The sequence below is a fragment of the Scylla paramamosain genome, chromosome 40, assembly GCF_035594125.1.
Source record: "Scylla paramamosain isolate STU-SP2022 chromosome 40, ASM3559412v1, whole genome shotgun sequence".
NCBI classification, from domain to species: domain Eukaryota; kingdom Metazoa; phylum Arthropoda; class Malacostraca; order Decapoda; family Portunidae; genus Scylla; species Scylla paramamosain.
In genome coordinates this window covers 14114104-14132730 of record NC_087190.1, presented here as the reverse complement: position 1 = coordinate 14132730, position 18627 = coordinate 14114104, and the positions used below count along the sequence as shown (strand labels likewise).

General features: G+C 42.5%; 1 protein-coding gene across 1 annotated transcript in view; it reads right to left on the bottom strand.

Annotated features, from left to right (window-relative positions):
• The window catches only part of LOC135092529 (integrin alpha-PS2-like), a 73242-nt gene that overhangs the window by 16993 nt on the left and 37622 nt on the right, over positions 1-18627 (bottom strand). The window contains 14 exon segments of the mRNA XM_063991121.1: positions 1732-1826; positions 2171-2346; positions 2686-2855; positions 3582-3813; positions 4392-4600; positions 5106-5248; positions 5640-5827; positions 6498-6640; positions 7307-7425; positions 8324-8426; positions 10766-10930; positions 10932-10976; positions 14583-15107; positions 18569-18627. The exon segment at positions 18569-18627 is cut by the window's right edge and continues 117 nt beyond it. Coding sequence (XP_063847191.1) covers positions 1732-1826; positions 2171-2346; positions 2686-2855; positions 3582-3813; positions 4392-4600; positions 5106-5248; positions 5640-5827; positions 6498-6640; positions 7307-7425; positions 8324-8426; positions 10766-10930; positions 10932-10976; positions 14583-15107; positions 18569-18627 — 2372 coding nt within the window.

Genomic DNA, 18627 nt, shown 5'->3' with positions numbered 1-18627 from the left:
TTCCACTACCCTCACCACACACACACACACACACACACACACACACACACACACACAAACCTTTCCTTTCCTCCCCTCCACACCACTCCGCTTCCTGCCTATCTGCCCGCTCCCTCCCCTCCACACACTGTCCAGGCGATGGATGTTTTTAAGAGAATACTTAAATTTAAACCAAGATCCACCACACCCACTGACCTTCCTATAAAAATTTACAAGGAATTTGCTGTAGAGCTAGCAACACCGCTATGCTCCATAATAAACGCCTCACTCTCCCAACACTCTTGCCCGCGGACTGGAAGACATCTTATGTCACTCCCATCCCCAAAACTTCCAGTCCTCAGTCACTCAATGACCTCAGGCCAGTCTCTATCACCCCCATCCCTAGCCTTATTTGTGAAGATTTTGTATATGACTGGGCATACACCAAAATTTGTAACACCGTGGATATCAGACAATTCGGAAATATTAAAGCCACCTCCACCTCACATTACCTGACCAGCTTCCTTGAATTCATCCACAGCCACCTGGACAAGCGAAACACCTCTCTAGCTGTTGCTTTTGTCGACTTCAAAAAAGCCTTTGATCTAGTTGATCACACTGTTGTCATCAGCAAGGCAGTAAGTCTGGGTCTCCCTCCTAATCTGATAGCGTGGCTAGCCGACTTCCTCACAGGGAGACGTCAGGCCGTTCGCTATCAGGGCTCTGTCTCTAATTTCCAACAGCTGACATGTGGAGTCCCCCAGGGGACCAAGATGGGTCCTCTATGCTTCCTCCTCCTCATCAACGACGCCCTCACCGACACCCCCCATCGCTGGAAGTATGTGGACGACTGCACCGTGGGCGTCCCAGTTTCCACCAAGAACCCAGACTACTCGCCACTGCAAGCAATTCTGGAGCGACTGCAGACGTGGACAGAGGAGAGCAGGATGACCATCAACCACAGCAAAACTGTGGTGATGCATTTCTGTACCTCCTCTGTACCAGTGCCCCCTCCCCGGCTCACAGTGGGCCCTCACCCCCTCCAGGTGGTCCAATGTGCCAAGCTTCTCGGAGTCACGGTGGACGACCAGCTGACCTGGAAGCAGCATGTCGCCAGCACCGTGAGATCAGCTACCTACAGGCTGTACATGCTGCGCAGACTCAGGTCGCTGGGGACGCCGACAGATGAGTTAAGGGGGGTGTACCTCACCTTCATCCTCCCCAAACTCATGTACGCCTCCCCAGCGTGGTCCTCCTCCCTCACACACACTCAACAGCTACAGCTAGAGAGTGTGCAGAAAAGGGCGTGCAGGGTCATCCTTGGCCCTGCATACACCACCTATGAAGAAGCCCTGACCACCCTGAGTCTGTCCAGAATATCCACCAGGCACCGAGAGGCTCTGGAGAAGTTTGGGAAGGGACTACTGCATCATCCGCGTCTCAGAGACATGCTGCCGCCCGACGCGCCTCGCCCTGTCCGTGCCACCAGACACCACAACAAAATAACGCCCCTGAAGGCGCCGCGCACGGACCGGTACAGACTCAGTGCGATTCCCACCATGGTGCGAGCCATCAATCAATAGTATTTACCTCCTAGATTAGTCTTACCGTTAGGATTAATGTTAAGTTTTTCCCCATCCCCTATGTACATTTTCAGTTTGTCAACTGCCTAAATAATAAACCGTTTATTATTATTATTTATTATTATTACACACTAATACTACAGCTACTACCACCACCATCACCACACACCTCAAGCTGCAGGGGATTGGTGTCAGGAACAAAGGCACAAGATCCTGGCCCAGTGACGTGTGGCTGCTCCAACAAATACAGCAAATAACTCTCTCCTGGAAATACAACACAAGATTAATAACCATCACAACTCTTGCTCTCTTGAATCATAGTGAGAGATAATTTTAGAGGCCTAAGTAATATATTTTTGCATTATTACTTTCTTAAATTATCTGGAAACACATGAGATCATTGCCTATTGCTGTGTTAAATACCAAGGCTGTCCTTTGAGGGAGACATCCTTGGTATGTATGTATGTATGTACATATTTTTTTTTAATCATGTCTTAGTTTTAATGACCAAAATAATACAAGTTTACACAGTTGCCATCTTAAATCATAGTTAGTTAATTCCTATTGCCTACGCACACACACACACACACACACACACACACACACACCATTGACTGCCTTGAGTGGCCACAGGATGACAAATTCTGTCTCAGTGAGTCTGGACGCGCCATTGTTGGACACAGCAAAGATGTGCAGCACCTCCGGCCCCAACTCATCCTCATGCTGGTAAGTCTCAAAGCTATACAGACTCTTGTTGTAGGCGATGTTCTCAGGAGTGGAGGAGCTGTGGGAGAAGGGAAGTGGTGATTGTGGTGGTGGTTGTCAGAGCAGTACAGACCTGTTGTAGGTGATGTTGTACAGGTGGTGGTAAAGATAATAATGATAAAGATGATAATGATAAAGGTTGGGGTGCCACAGCCATGCCACACTGCTGCATCACTCCTAGCCTTGCAATACTCAAGTTTAGCACTATGCTTGTGGAAGAAACCAAGCATAAAACTCAAGAGGGTAATGTATATTGTATACCAAACACTTACCCATATATACAGCCAGCTTTACAGACAGCTCTTAAGAGTACCAGTAAATATTAAGCCAGCCATCCCCACCAGCCTGCCTCACTCACCCGTACAGCACCAGGTTGACGTCAGCACCCAGCATCACAATCTTTTGCACAAAGTTGTCGGCACTAGTGTGGGCGGCCTCTGAGATAGTGCTGTTGGCCACCACATCAAACTGTATGCGGTCGTCTGCCAGCGTGGAGGGTTGGGGTTGGAAGAACATGGCAAAGTGGACCTGTGGTGGAAGGATTGCAAGTATTAAGAGTGTGTTTCAAGCAGTGCCAGATCATAACGTTCTTCACCACAGCACACAACATATACACACATATATATACACTTTCTTTCAATACATCAGTACCACCACTACTACTACTACTACTACACACACACACACACACACACTAAATACTGTAAATGCATGTGATGGAGAGATTAAGAAGGTAAAGAATGAATTGTAAACAGTATGAGAGCCTAAGATTCTTAAAAGGTTGTTTGTCTTCACCATAACACACTGACTAACAAAACTAACAAGAATGAAATTGAAAGGAAAAAAACATTATGGAAAAGAAGAGAGAGTGACAGTATAAATCAAGGAAACTACAGTAGAGAAGAAAAATATATAGATTAATACAAACTACAGAACAGGAGAAAAGAAAAAAAAATATAGATTAGTACAGAGTGTAGCTGAGAACTTGTATACAACACCCAGACTAACACACACACACACACACATGGACAGGAACAATACAGAAATATAGAAATACAAACAGATATACGGAAAAAAACAAAAAAAAGAAAAAAATTGAGGTTCTCTATACAACACCCACATCCATACACACCTCACCATACATCCTGATAGACCTACAAATTAAATAAACACAAAAATACAAACACACAGACATATATAAATAAACAAAAGCATAATTGAGGCCTTCTATACAACACCCCTATCCGAACACACCCCAGTATGCATCTTGAGAGGGTTGCCGATGTCGCAGACAAGTATGGTGGTGTTGCCGGAGTATCGTGGGGAGCAGGTGACGGAGGTGTTGTCACGCGCCTCAAAGATGTTGTACTGCAGGCCGGGTGGCTCAGGTAGGAACACACTGGCCTGGTATGCGTCCTCACCGTGGTTCATGACACGCACCACCACCTCCAGCTGCTCCTTCTTGCCGAATGTGAAGGTGTCTGGCCTGTGAGGGAAGGGGTGGTGAGGAGGTGAAGGCTACTGCTGCTACTGTTACTGCTGCTACTGTTATTGCTACTACTATTACTACTACTGCTGTGTTTGGTGTAAGACTCGCACCACTACCTCCAGCTGCTCCTTGCCAAATGTGAAGGTGTCTGGAAGCAGTGGTGAGTTATTGCTACTACTACTGCTGCTACTACTACTACTACTGCTACTGCTACTACTACTACTATTACTACTATTTCTACTAACACCACTACTACTACTGCTACTACTATGCACTAACTAGAAAGACATAAATAAAAGAAAACAATAAAGAAGAGGGAAAGAAAGCCATAAGAAGAAAAGAACACCAAACAACCAAAAGAAGAGAGGGAAAAAAAAGAAAAAGTCGGTACATAAACACCAAACACCACAACCTCAACGTACAAACACCAAAACAGAACCAATAAACAAAAACACACACACACACACACACACACACACACAAACACACATATGGAAAAAAAAGTAACAAAAACACAAACAATCACACATATGAAAAAAAAAGGTCACAAAACAAAGCAAGGCAGAAACACTCACGCATTCAAGGTCAACTCCAGGTCAGGCACACACATATCATCCGGGCCACAGTTGTTCTTGATGGCAATGGTGTTCGTCATACTCAGATTCTGCTTCTGGTTCAAGATTGGCCTGATGGCTCGTGGCACTCTGAGGGCGGCATCCTGGCCCTCCACTAGTGCCAGCCTCACCGTGGCACCCAGGGGAGTCAGCTTGTCTGTCACAGAAGGCTGGGGAGAGATAGGACATAAGAAAATAAGGGTTGGTGTGGGGAGCCATCAGGACTACATGCAGTTGTCTCTGTAAGGAATGGAAGAAAAGAGGGTATTTTCAATGTATGGTGTGTCAGGGAAGGGTGAAGGGAGGCAGGGAAGAAAATAGAGAAAGGCTGGAGGGAGAGATGGAGGAAAAAGCCAGGTTATTTCAATGTATGGTATGTGTCAGGAAAGGGTGAAGGGAGGCAGGCAGAAAAAGAGAGGAAAGCTGAAGGGAGAGATGGAGAAAAAGACAGGTTATTTCAATGTGAGGTGTCAGTGAGGGAATGGTTGAGGAAGGCAGGGAGGAAAAGAAAGGATAGCTGAAGGGATACAAACACACACACACACACACACACACACTACTAAAATTTTCCCTCCCAATACACACTACAAAGGCAGACATACACTCACCACACCCTCTCTATACACCCAGACTACACCCCACACAGACAGACATACACACCCTCTGTACACTCACCGACACATAGGTCCTGTGTACCCTGCACCGGGACCTGCCACGCACCAGCCTCAGTGACTCACTCAGCCCCTGCTTATCTGTCACCATGAAGAACAGCCGTGGGTCCTTCACCTCCTCGTCCAGCTGATATTTCACCTCCAGCTCTGAGGGTGTATTAGGTTAGGTTAGGTGCATTTTTTTCTCTCTCTCTGGGAATGGGAGAGTAGGTTATGCTAAATTAGGTTAGATTAGGTGTTTGGTTTCTTTCTTTCTTTCTCTCTCTCCGTCTGTTTTTGTCTCTTTAGGAAAGGGGGGGAGTAGGTTAGGATAGGTGTGTTTTTTTCTCTCTCTATCTCTCTCTCTGGGAATGGGAGACTAGGTTATGCTAGGTTAGGTTTGATTAGGTGTGTGGTTTCTTTCTTTCTCTCTCTCTGTCTCTTTGGGAATGGAGGAGTAGGTTAGGTGTTCTCTCTCTCTCTCTCTCTCTCTCTCTCTCTCTCTCTCTCTCTCTCTCTCTCTCTCTCTCTCTCTCCATACACATCATGACTCCTTTACCTATTTCCAAGGGCACAGCAAGGCCACCATAGCCAACACAAAACTGCAGGTCAACACAGGACACAAGACGACCTGACCTAGTCTTGCAATTCTTTTCCCTGTTGGCAGCTGAGGTCACTTCAATGTCGATCTCCTCCTCTGACAAGAAGGTCAGGGTGTGGTTGACCAGTGACACAATGGAACGCGACCTGGCAGGAGTAGAGAGAAGTGATGAGGTGATGGGGGGCTAAGATAGGGGTAATAAGATGGGATGGGAGGGGTGGTGAATTAGGAAGAGAGCCATGAGAGGGATTATCTGATGAGGTGATGGAGTAAAGCATAGGAAGGAAGGGGAGAGAGGTGATGGGGTGTAATAAAGCAGGGATGATGGGATGGGAAGGGAGGGATGATGGAGTAGTGTGATAGGAGTAATGGGGTGTTTAGTAATGGAAGGGGTGATGGAGTGATGGGGTGTAACAAGGCAAGGCATGGGTGATGGGGTGTAGCAAGGAGAGGAAGGGGTGTAGCAAGGCAGGAGTGATGGGGGGGGGTGTAGCAAGGCAGGAATGATGTGGGGGGGGTGCAGCAAGGAGTGTACAGCCAACTCAGGAAATTTCTAATAAAACTAGTAAATTTCAAGACAAAAAAAAAAAAGTCAAACATAAATTAATATACAAAATGAAAAGCAAATATCATAACTAAAAATAAAAAGAAAATTAATACAATCATACAAACTGCAAGCACCACAGTCATTCCACCTCACTACACCACCACACACTCAAACACCAAACACCCCACCACCACACTCTACCACACAGTCAAATACCACAGTCACTCTACCACACATACTCAAACACCACCACAGTCTGCTACACTTACTTGAGCACCACAGCGGCATTGGCATGTGTGGCGCCCACCAAGAGGTCTGGGTACTGGTTGCCATCCACATCCAGGCCCCCAGACAATGCCCAACCAAAGGATGCCATCGGAATACCCAGACCAACATCCCTTGCCAGTATAACCTGTGTGTACGAGTATGCATGTGTGTGTATGTGCGTGTGTATGTGTGTGTGTGTAAGGAGGAAAAGATTAAGCATAAAATCATAAAGAAAGCTGCAATAATCATTTAGACATGTCATTAATCATTATGTATGTGATTTACATATGCATACAGATCCTGAGTGAAAGTATACTTGCTTCCTATACAAAAGTACTCATACACAGATTAGAAGAGGTGACAGAGGCATGGAGTGTATATCAACTGGAGAAGAAAAAAGAACTGGACACATAGATGGGCAGATAAATAGATAGATAGATGGATAGATACATAGAGAAGACCAGTATAACTCAGGCTCTTTATACCACACTTAAGTAACCTCTGAGTAAATACACACACACACACACACACACACACACACACACACACACACACACACACACACACACACCTGGTTACACTTCTTGAGGTCCTTGGAGAAAACACTAGATATATAAACACAAAGACAAAACTACTATATCTCAGGCCTTGTATGCTACACCTAAGTAAATAAAGAAGAAAGTAAATATATAAGTACACACACACACACACACACACACACACACACACACACACACACACACACACACTATCAACTGCCTAAATAATAAACCGTTTATTATTATTATTATTATTACACACACACACACACCTGGCTAGGCTTCTTGAGTTCCTCGGAGATGAGTTCGCCACTCCTGATCTCAAAGCCATTATAGATGAACACTGCGCCACTGCCGTCTGGACCTCCATAGGGGGCGCCCACTGCCATGTCTGACGGGAACATTGGGAACATTAATTTTTTTTCCTGTAAAAGGGGCAATGGCATAGGGCAACAAGAAGAATGAAAGAAAGACCCACTGAGATGCCAGTCTCTGTACAAAGGTCAAAAGGATCATCCATAATTGGAGGTTGTGTCTTGAAACCTCCCTCTTCAAGGAGTTCAAGTCATAGGAAGGAGGAAACATAGAAGCAGGCAGGGAGTTCCAGAGTTTACCTAAAAAAGGGATGAAAGATTGAAAATACTGGTTATTTATCACTAGTATTTGTACATGATCAATATAGTGCAGGGTTTTCAAGATACATACTGTACTAGTGAGCCTTTCTGAAGCAAATTCATTCAGCTTTTTAGGCAACAATACTGAAGAACAAGGGTGAGGCATGAGGGAGACACAATAACAGTGGATGATTAGTGCAGCAAGGTATGAGAGGACAGCTGAGTGAGTGTTAGTGGAATTTCCTCAGCCAGACACCCTCTTAAATAAAGATAAATAAATATGTAAATAAATCAGTTAATCAATTAGTCATTCAATAAATAAGACTGGTGGATATTTAGTTAAGCCAGGTGAGAGAGGACAGGTGAGAGAGTGTGTTACCTAGAAGGGACTGGCATATTCAGTAGGATTTCCTTAGCCAGACCCTCCCTTAAATAACAATAAATATATAAATAAATAAATAAGAAGACAGGTGGACATTTAGTGAAGCCAGGTAAGAAAGAACAGGTGAGAGAGTGTGTTACCTTGAAGGGACTAGCATATTTAATGGGCATTCCTCAGCCAGATACCTTCTTAAATACAAATAAATAAATAAATGAATAAATAAATAAATAAATAAGAAGATAGGTGGAAATTTAGTCAAGCCAGGTAAGAGAGGACAGGTGAGTGAGTGTTACCTTGAATGCCATCCTGGTTGATATCCCCCAGGCTGGTCAGGGACAGGCCAAAGCGACCCTGGCTGACCTCTCCTGTGAAGGTCACCACCTGGCGGAACCGGTGCTGGGGGGAGAGGACAGGGTTAAATAGGGTCACTGTCATCATCAACATCATCACCATCATCATTATTATTATCACCATCATTACTATTATTTTTTGGTTATCATTTGTAGTTCTTTGCAAGTTTCCTCCTTTAGAGAGAGAGAGAGAGAGAGAGAGAGAGAGGGAGAGAGAGAGAGAGAGAGAGAGAGAGAGAGAGAGAGAGAGAGAGAGAGAGAATGCCTAACCCCAAATATTCCCTAAACAAAACAAGAAACTAATATTTATTCTTCCTTTTTAGCGTTTGCCCTTCCTTTGTATCCCCTTACTCTTCATTTGTGTTCCCCAGTGCTTCTCTTGTTCTTCCTTTGTGTTCTCCATTGCTTCCTTTGAACTTATTTGAACTTTAATTCTTCTTTTATATTCCCTCGTTCTTCCTGGGTTCTTTTTAAAATTTGTTCTTCGTTTGTGTTCCCTAGTGCTTCCCTTGCCCTTCCTTTGTGTTCTCCTGTGCTTTCTTTAAACGTTAATTCTCTTTATTCCCTTGTTCTTCCTTTGCATTCTCTCGCTCTTCCTTTGTTTTCCTTTTAACACTTGCTCTTCGTTTGTGTTCCCCTGTGCTTTCTTTGGCCTTCCTTTGTGTTCTCAAGTGCTCCCCCTGCCCGAGGCCAAAGCGGGAGGGCAGTGGGTCACCTTCCTGCCCTAGGCCGCGTGTCACCTGCCCACCTAATGACCTGCACCTGTGTCTTAATGACCCATGACACGGCGAGGCGCACAGCTGTCCACGGCGAGGCAGGTGTGGTGGTGGTGGTGGTGGATGAATAGATTGATAGATAGATAGATAGAAAGATAAATAGATATATAGATAGTTAAATAGATAGATTAACTGATAGATAGATTGATTGATAGACTGGTAGACGGGTAGATGGATAGATAGACAGACAGATAGATAGATAGATAGATTGATAGGTAGATAGATAGATGGATGGGTTAGGTTATGTTACAGTAATTGAAAGAAAAAATAGATCAAGAAAATGATTGAAAGCTAAAAGTACAAAATAGTACTACTACTAATACTACTACTACTTTTTTTCAATAACAGCAGTAATTATAGCAGTCACAGTAGCAGTAGCAGTAGTAGTAGTAGTAGTAATAGCAGTAGTAGTAGTAATAGTAGTAGTAGTAGTAGTAGTAATAGTAGTAGTAGTAGTAGTAGTAGTAGTAGTAGTAGTAGTGAATCCTTTTCATTTTTACTTATAATGAAAAAACCTTACTTAAGTGAAATGTTACAAAGAAGACATTTTCCTTCTCCTCCTCCACCTCTTTTTCTCCCTTCCCTCTTGATGAAACGTGAAATTAATGGAAGTTGTCACCCGCTATTGTTGAGAGAGAGAGAGAGAGAGAGAGAGAGAGAGAGAGAGAGAGAGAGAGAGAGAGAGAGAGAGAGCATGAAGCTGTCAACTATCTCAAACTTTCTCTTACTTCATCTTCAAATTACTCTCTCTCTCTCTCTCTCTCTCTCTCTCTCTCTCTCTCTCTCTCTCTCTCTCTCTCTCTCTCTCTCTCTCGTAACAGAGTCATCAAACCCCCTCCCCCTCCCTCCTCCCCCTCTCCCTCAGGCCAGGTAGATCAAATTACTCTCCCCTCCCTCTCCCTTTCTCTCTCCCTCCCTTCCCTCCCCTCCCCCCTCCCCTCCTCCCATAACATGTGACCCCAAGAAAATACCTGCGTGATTACCTATGACACAGACTCTCTCTCTCTCTCTCTCTCTCTCTCTCTCTCTCTCTCTCTCTCTCTCTCTCTCTCTCTCTCTCTGTCTGGAAAATCTAAATATCTGATTTCCCTATTGTCTGGGAGTTAAAATCTCTCTCTCTCTCTCTCTCTCTCCTCTCTCTCTCTCTCTCTCTCTCTCTCTCTCTCTCTCTCTCTCTCTGATCACTTTTTCCTTCTCTTGTACAAACACTGCAAAAGCACTTACAACGACAATGACTACTTCTACTACTACTACTACTACTACTATTACTACTTCTAAAACCACCACCACCACCACCACCATCAACAATAGCAAACAACTTTTTTCTTTATTTTCTTGCCTAATTTATTACTTCTGTCATTCTTTTTCTTCTTTTATAATCAATTTCTCAGCCTTTCTCCCTTCACACCGTTCTTACTACTACTACTACTACTACTACTACTACTACTACTACTACTACTACTACTACTACCACACACACACACATACACACACAAAAGAACACTAAGAAAAACACACTTAAACACTAATCTTTTCTGACCTCAAAGCTACTACTACTACTACTACTACTATTACTACTACACAGTCTCTCTCACACTGAAACACTTACCAATCTATTCTGAAGCACCACGTGGACTCTGCCGACCTCAAACTTCATCTCCCTGTCCTCATAGTCAGTGTAAAGGGGCGCTCCTATCACAATATCGTCCAGGCCATCCTTGTTGAAGTCCAGCACCGCCAGACAGTACCCGAAGTAAGACCCAAGCTGGTACCCCTGTGATGTTCTGTATTGGCCGCAGGTGTTCCGTGAAGAGAGCCACCTGTATTGTGAGAGACGGGAGGTTGTGTTGGGGGAGGTGGAGGTGGTGGTGGTGGTGGTGGTTGTAAGTACTTGGGTCGTGGATAGATGGTGTTGTGGGATTGTGAGTTGTGGTGGTGGTGGTCATCTGGGTTGTGTGAGACGAGGGTTGGGTTGGGTTGTATTGGTGGTTGTGGTGGTGTTCAGAGGGTGGTTGTAGTAGTAGTAGTAGTAGTAGTAGTAGTAGTAGTAGTAGTAGTAGTAGTAGTAGTAGTAGTAGTAGTAGTGACTGGGGGAGACAGGTTGAGAAATTAATAATAGTAAGAGGAATGACAGTGAAAAATGTGAATTTGATGACAAAAGAAAGGTGGAAGAAGGAAAAAAAGAAGAAAAAAACGTGAGAATAAAAAAAAAAAACTGGATGATTAAGCAAAAAGAAGGAAGCAAGGAAGGAAGGAGAGAAGGAAAGAGATTCTCCTTCATTATTACCTGTTGTTCGTAATTAATTTTATCTAAGGAATGCAAAGAGGTGAAAGAATGAAAATTGCTCTCTCTCTCTCTCTCTCTCTCTCTCTCTCTCTCTCTCTCTCTCTCTCTCTCTCTCTCTCTAAGACAAATAGCTAGAGAGAGAGAGAGAGAGAGAGAGAGAGAGAGAGAGAGAGAGAGAGAGAGAGAGAGAGAGAGAGAGAGAGAGAGAGTTGGACTAGATACAAACAAACAAAAAGCTAAGACAATACTTAACTAAAGGCATCAAAGAATTCATTAAGAGATTCATCAATTAATAATAGGATCTGCAAACCGTACCCTCGTTTTCTATGCACGGGGGAACTCAACAAAAAACGGATAATTATCTTCGCCATTAACTGACATGTAAACCAATTATTTTTTTTTCCTAGCTCTTTATTATGTTCCTGTTTGTTTTGACGGACGCTCCTTGTGGAGTCACCGTGTGTGTGTGTGTGTGTGTGTGTGTGTGTGTGTGTGTGTGTGTGTGTGTGTGTGTGTGTGTGTGTGTGTGTGTCTGTGTGCGTGTGTGTGTGTGCGCCAGATGGCACAAATGTTTTCTTCTCTTTTTTTTACTTATTCTCGCCTCCTGAGAGAGAGAGAGAGAGAGAGAGAGAGAGAGAGAGAGAGAGAGAGAGAGAGAGAGAGAGAGAGAGAGAGAGAGAGATTAAGTTTTATCTCCCTGGAATGGAGGAAAAGGAAACAATGCCTCCTCCTTCTCTTCTCATGACAGTAGGGGAGAAAAAATATAGAGGAGGAGGAGGAGGAGGAGGAGGAGGAGGAGGAGGAGGAGGAGATGGAGGAGGCGGAGGTGGAGAGGGAGGGAGGAGGAGGAGGAGGAAGGAGAGTAGCGGTAATAAACGAAGGAGGGAGGGAGGGAGGGAGGGATGGAGGGAGGGAGGGAGGGAGGAAGGAAGGGAGGGAGGAGGAAGAGGAGGAGGAGGAGGGAGAGGAGGAGGTTATAAGAGGTTGGAGGAGGTGACCCGTAACGTGCATTCCTCCTCCTCCTTCTCCTCCTCCTCTTCCTTCTCTTCCTCCTCCTCTCTCTGTCTCTTCCTATAAACCCTGTTACAAGAGAGAGAGAGAGAGAGAGAGAGAGAGAGAGAGAGAGAGAGAGAGAGAGAGAGAGAGAGAGAGAGTGGTGCAAAGTGGCTATGAATAAATTACTTTTTGCATGACTCTGTTCATGAAAAGTGGCTGTCACGAAGAGAGAGAGAGAGAGAGAGAGAGAGAGAGAGAGAGAGAGAGAGAGAGAGAGAGAGAGAGAGAGTAAACATTAAACTATCAAAACAATTATTAAATGAACAAGAAAAAAATGTGAAAGAAAAAAATGAAATCAACAAATAATAATAATAGTAATAATAATAATAATAATAATAATAATAATAATAATAATAATAGGAAGAATAACAAAAAAAGCATAGAGTAATGAGCCACAAGAGACACAAGAAGCATAAATATACATCACCATTCACCGTACATACACCAGACATTACCATTCAATCACCGTCATATGAGAAACAACAGTGATATAGTCATAGAAATAGCAAGCCAGTCCTGGAAACACATATATGCTGGTCACAGAAGCAGAGTCATCAGTTTGCATCACCACACGAGAAAAGTGGTGATGCGTATAAAAAGAAAAAAATGCAAAGGCAGTCCTGAAAGAAATGCAAAAGAAATATATATTGCTGATCAAAAAGGCATAAAAGGAGATTCGTATTCTGAAACGCTCTGCTCTCTCACCTCGACTATTTTCAAAGGCCACAGAAATTATTAACTACGATTTTCAAGACTGTTTCTTCTGTTAATAAAGTGAAAAGTCTTGTTAATCTGTCAATATAATCGTAGAATTGCCCTTGAAAACCCGTGTCACTTTATTTAGATTATTTTCCAAGGCCACAGAGATGATTAACTGGGTTCTCTGTTAAAAACGCAGAAATCTTATTAATCTGTTACTCTAACCATAAAAAACATTCTTAAAAATCCTTGTCATTTCATCAAGATTATTTTCAAAGGCAAAGTAGATGATTAGCTAGGTTCTCAAGACTGTTTTTCCTGTTAATAATGTGGAAATCTTGTTAATCTGTCACTAGAACCGTAAAAAGTCTTCAAAACCCGTGTAACTTCAAGATTATTTTCAAAAATTTTAGAGATGATTAGCCGAGTTCTCAAGAATATTTCTCGTGTTAATAATGATATGGAAATCTTACTAACTAATCACTAGAAACATGAAAATATCCTTCAAAACCCGTATAGCATCTACTAAAGCCTTTTGAATGTAGTGGAGATGCGGCGCGGAAGCGTTTCAGAGTACGGTCGCAGTTTGTTTACATCTTTCCAAGCCACGTGGGGGAGCGAGCCAGCTAGCGAGTGAGCCACACCAGCTGATACACGCAAACAAAACAAGAGCATCCCTTTCAAACACAGATACCGCGAAAGAAGCATTGAAGCACTATCCTTTTCTTTTGATAACGAGCGAAAGGAAGACTCTAGCTCATAAATTATACAGTATGTCGACAAAACATGACGATCAGCTGAAACACGTAAACATTGAAAGAAGCCATCCGGACAAGCAGACTGTGGAAGCAGCATCCTTTTGTTTTCATATCGAGCGAAAGGAGTACACCAGCTGATTTATGTCAACAAAAAATATGACGATCAGCTGAAACAGTAAACACTGACAAAAGCGATTCCTAGAGACAGACAGACAGACACACGCACAGGCGAACGGACAGATAAACAAACAGACGATAGATAAAATAGCCATAAATAAAACATCTAATCACAACAACAATAACATCAACTACTACTACTATTGCCATTACAACAATGACTACTACAACTACAACAACATCGAACAGAACTACTACTGAGAGAGAGAGAGAGAGAGAGAGAGAGAGAGAGAGAGAGAGAGAGAGAGAGAGAGAGAGAGAGAGAGAGAGAGAGAGAGACTGAAAAAACACACAGAAAAAACAAAACAAATAAAAACAACACAAACAACATTACACACGACCCACAATGCATCACCACCAACAAAAGCAATCAAAACACACACGAAAACACCATCAACACCAGCAACATCCCCCACAATGCACCATCACCATCACCACCACCACCATACCTTCCCAGTGAGTGCCCCTGTCTTGTCTGGGCCCCTTGGAGTGCCCAGTGCCACATCCCTCCTGCTGGCACCCCCGCTGAAGCCACCAATAGCTAAGGACGAGGCACCGTAGGAAGGGCGCTCTGGTGTGAAGGAATCAGGTAAGGATAAACTTTGATATCCTTCCTCCTTCTCCGGTAGAAATAGGAAGCCTGTCTTTTCAAACCAGCCTTGCCATGTCAGTCTTTCTTCTTTTTCTTCTCCCTCCTCCTCTTCTTCTTGCCTCTTCTTTCTTACCTCTCGCTTGTGTCTGTTATTGTTTGTTTTCTGTCGTTCTTCCTTTCTCCTTTTTCTTCTTCTGTTGTCTTTCCGTTTCTTTGTTTTTGTTTTCGTTGTTGTTGTTGTCATTCGCTTGTTTTTCTTCCCTTTTCTCTTCCTTCTGTTTCTTATGTTTGTGTTCGTGTTTTCTTCTTCTTCTTCCTCCTCCTCCTTTTCTGTGTCTTCCTCTTCCTCCTCTTCTTCTCTTCTTAGGTGGTTCTGTAGGGCCTATATACACCAACACGCCCACACCATCAACACCAGATACACGTCACCTTCACTATCTCTCATCACCATCATTCACTATCATCACCATTACTACAGCTATCACCACCATTAGTGTAACTATCACTACTACTATTACTATTACTACTACTACTACTACTACTACTACTACTGTTCTAAACCTCTCTCTCTCTCTCTCTCTCTCTCTCTCTCTCTCTCTCTCTCTCTCTCTCTCTCTCTCTCTCTCTCTCTCACTAATATAACATGCACACTTTTTTTATATATATTTATTCTTTTTTTTCATCCACAGACAGACGAATATACAGACAGACAGCCAGGCAGTAGTTTCATGTTGTTTCGTTAAGTCGCATTGAACATAAGCTTGGTCTGAACGATGCTTTCTGACACGTGACACCATTGCAGCATGCTCTCTTTCTCTCATGCTCCACAGAACATCGATTTTTTGTTCTTCATTTCCTTTCGTTCAGTATCGAGTCATGCTTTTTTTCAGTTCATTTTTTTATTAAGTTGGTTACAAACATGCTTTCTTATTATATATCCTTATCTATTTATTTAATTTACTTATTTATTTATTTATATATTTATTTTTGTTTCGCTTGTAACTGTCTTTTTTTATTCTTCATTCGTTTCTGAAATAATAAAAAAAATTGAAGTTGTTTACCTTTCGTACAAAATCGAATGTTTTTTTTCTCTATTTTTGTTTCATTCGTGATTATCTTTATTTTCTTTTTTTTCGTTTGTTTCTGAAATGATAGTTATAAAGTTGCCTTTCGTACAAAAATTAAATGTTTTTTTCTTTTTTCTCTTAACTGTATCTATTTTTACGCTTCATCTGTTGTCATCTTTATTCTTTCCCTCAAATTTTTTTTTTCATTCGTTTCTGAAATAGTAGCCTTGAAACTATTTCCCTTTCATTAAAAAATTTCATATAATCTATTTTTTCTCTATTTTTTTTTTATTCTGATCTATCTCTTAACTAATCTTTTCCATGGTAGTATTTTTCCATTAATTTCTCAATATTTCATCTTTAATATTTTCCTCCCATGCTTCTTAAATATTAACATTCTTGCATGCTTTTGTTTCCTCTTCACCTTCCTTTCATCACATTTCATATTTTATCATGCATTTCTTCCATTACTAACATTTCAGCGTCTTCATTCGTCTTCAGTCAAGCATTTATACAAATTTCCTCATTCATTTTTCATGCTTCTTTTCCTTAACATAAATATTTCATTTGTTTGGATTCATGCTTTAAAAAATATGCATGTGTATATTTGTGTATATTCTCAACATGCTTCCATTCTTATGTATAGGCTGGGCTGTGTGGGGAGGAGGAGGAAGAGGAGGAGGAATACAGAAGAATACAAAGGAAGACCAAATAGCAACAGACCCTGAGGAGGAGGGGGAGGAGGAGGAGAAAGAGGAGGAGGAAAAGAACGAAGAGGAGCAGGAGGAAAATACGAGGGTACTAGTAGTAGTAGTAATAGCAGCAGCAGTAGTAGTAGTAGTAGTAGTAGTAGTAGTAGTAGTAGTAGTAGTAGTAGTAGGAGGAGGAGGAGGAGGAGGAGGAGGAGGAGGAGGAGGAGGAAGAAAATAAGATAGTAGGAGGAGGTAGAGGCGGAGGTAGGCAGGTGGACGGGGAGGAGGAGGAGGAAGAGGAAGACGGCAAATTTGTATCATCACCACCATCACCACCATCATTATCACAACCACAATCACCACCACCCGCCTATCACCACCACCACCACCACCACCACAACCGCCACCACCACCATCACCATCACCATTATAACGGCGAAAAAAACATCATCATCATCAACAACAGCAGCAACAACAACAACAACAACAACAACAACAACAACAACAACAACAACAACAACAACAACAACAACAACAACAACAACAACAACAACAACAACAACAACAACAACAACAACGATGACAACTATAATAATAACAACAGTAGTAATAATAACACAATAATAATGATTAGAGATAATAATAATGAAAAATAAACCTGAAATGAGAGAGAGAGAGAGAGAGAGAGAGAGAGAGAGAGAGAGAGAGAGAGAGAGAGAGAGAGAGAGAGAGAGAGTTTGTCACATAAATTACGTTAGTAATTAACATGAGCACATGCCTTGTGTGTGTGTGTGTGTGTGTGTGTGTGTGTGTGTGTGTGTACTTAAACTGTAGGCACACAGATATACACACATGCTCGTAATACGTACATAAAATAAACATGCCATGCGTACTTAAGCTTAAAGGCACACACACACACACACACACACACACACACACACACACACACACACACACACACACACACACACACACACACACATACAAAATAATAATAATAATAATGATAATAATAATAATAATAATAGTAATAGTAATAAGCCAAGCAGTGTTACCAATCCTGTGAACTACAAACCTGTCGAGGCACACACCTGAAGCAGCATTACAAAGATGCTAATTAATAAAAGGGTTACCTGTAATATTCTAATTAACCCTTTATGTACACCTGTCTACCTGTGTGTACGTGTATTAAGTCAACACGTGTATGGCAACTCACACTCACATACGTACATACATTCACTCGTGTAATTATGCAAATGTTAGGTAAGATATGTGCATGTGTTACTGACGTCAGATGGTTGTGTGTGTGAGGATATCCTGTTGACATGAGCTGCAACTGATAATACGAACTGCTTTACATTATCTCTTCCTTTGTGTTCATCAGAAGCTACAATTTCCTAGCCTCTCTCCGCAAACATGTATGTAATGTACTTTATCTGAACAATCTCTCTCTCTCTCTCTCTCTCTCTCTCTCTCTCTCTCTCTCTCTCTCTCTCTCTCTCTCTCTCTCTCTCTCTCTTAGGCCTATCTGTCTATCTATATATCAATAAATCTAATAATTAGGCTCTACCTTCCTGCCTTTTGTGGTCTAATCTCTCTCTCTCTCTCTCTCTCTCTCTCTCTCTCTCTCTCTCTCTCTCTCTCTCTCTCTCTCTCTCTCTCTCTCTCTCTCTCTCTTCACTCACTTTCTCTAAACGTTCATCTAAACCTACTCATATCCCTTTCCTTTCTCTCTCTCTCTCTCTCTCTCTCTCTCTCTCTCTCTCTCTCTCTCTCTCTCTCTCTCTCTCTCTCTCTCTCTCTCTGTGAAGTCTCCCCAGTCTCTCTCACCTCTCATCATCATCCAATTTTCTTTCTTCTCTCACCATTTTTAACCCTTTTATTCTCACTCCCCTCACCTACACCAACGTAAAATTTTTCTCCCCTTCTCCCTCTATTTAATCCCTCTCACCCCTCACTTATTCCATCTTTCACACACTAGTTACAATCTTCCTTCCTTCTCATTATTATAAGTCACTACTCTTTCTACTTACCCCTTCCCTTTACTAATCTATCCCCATTCTCTCTCTCTTTCTCTCTCTCACCTTGCCAGTATAGTTCAGGCCCTTGGGAACGCCGAGAGCCACGTCTTCAGTTCCGTCCC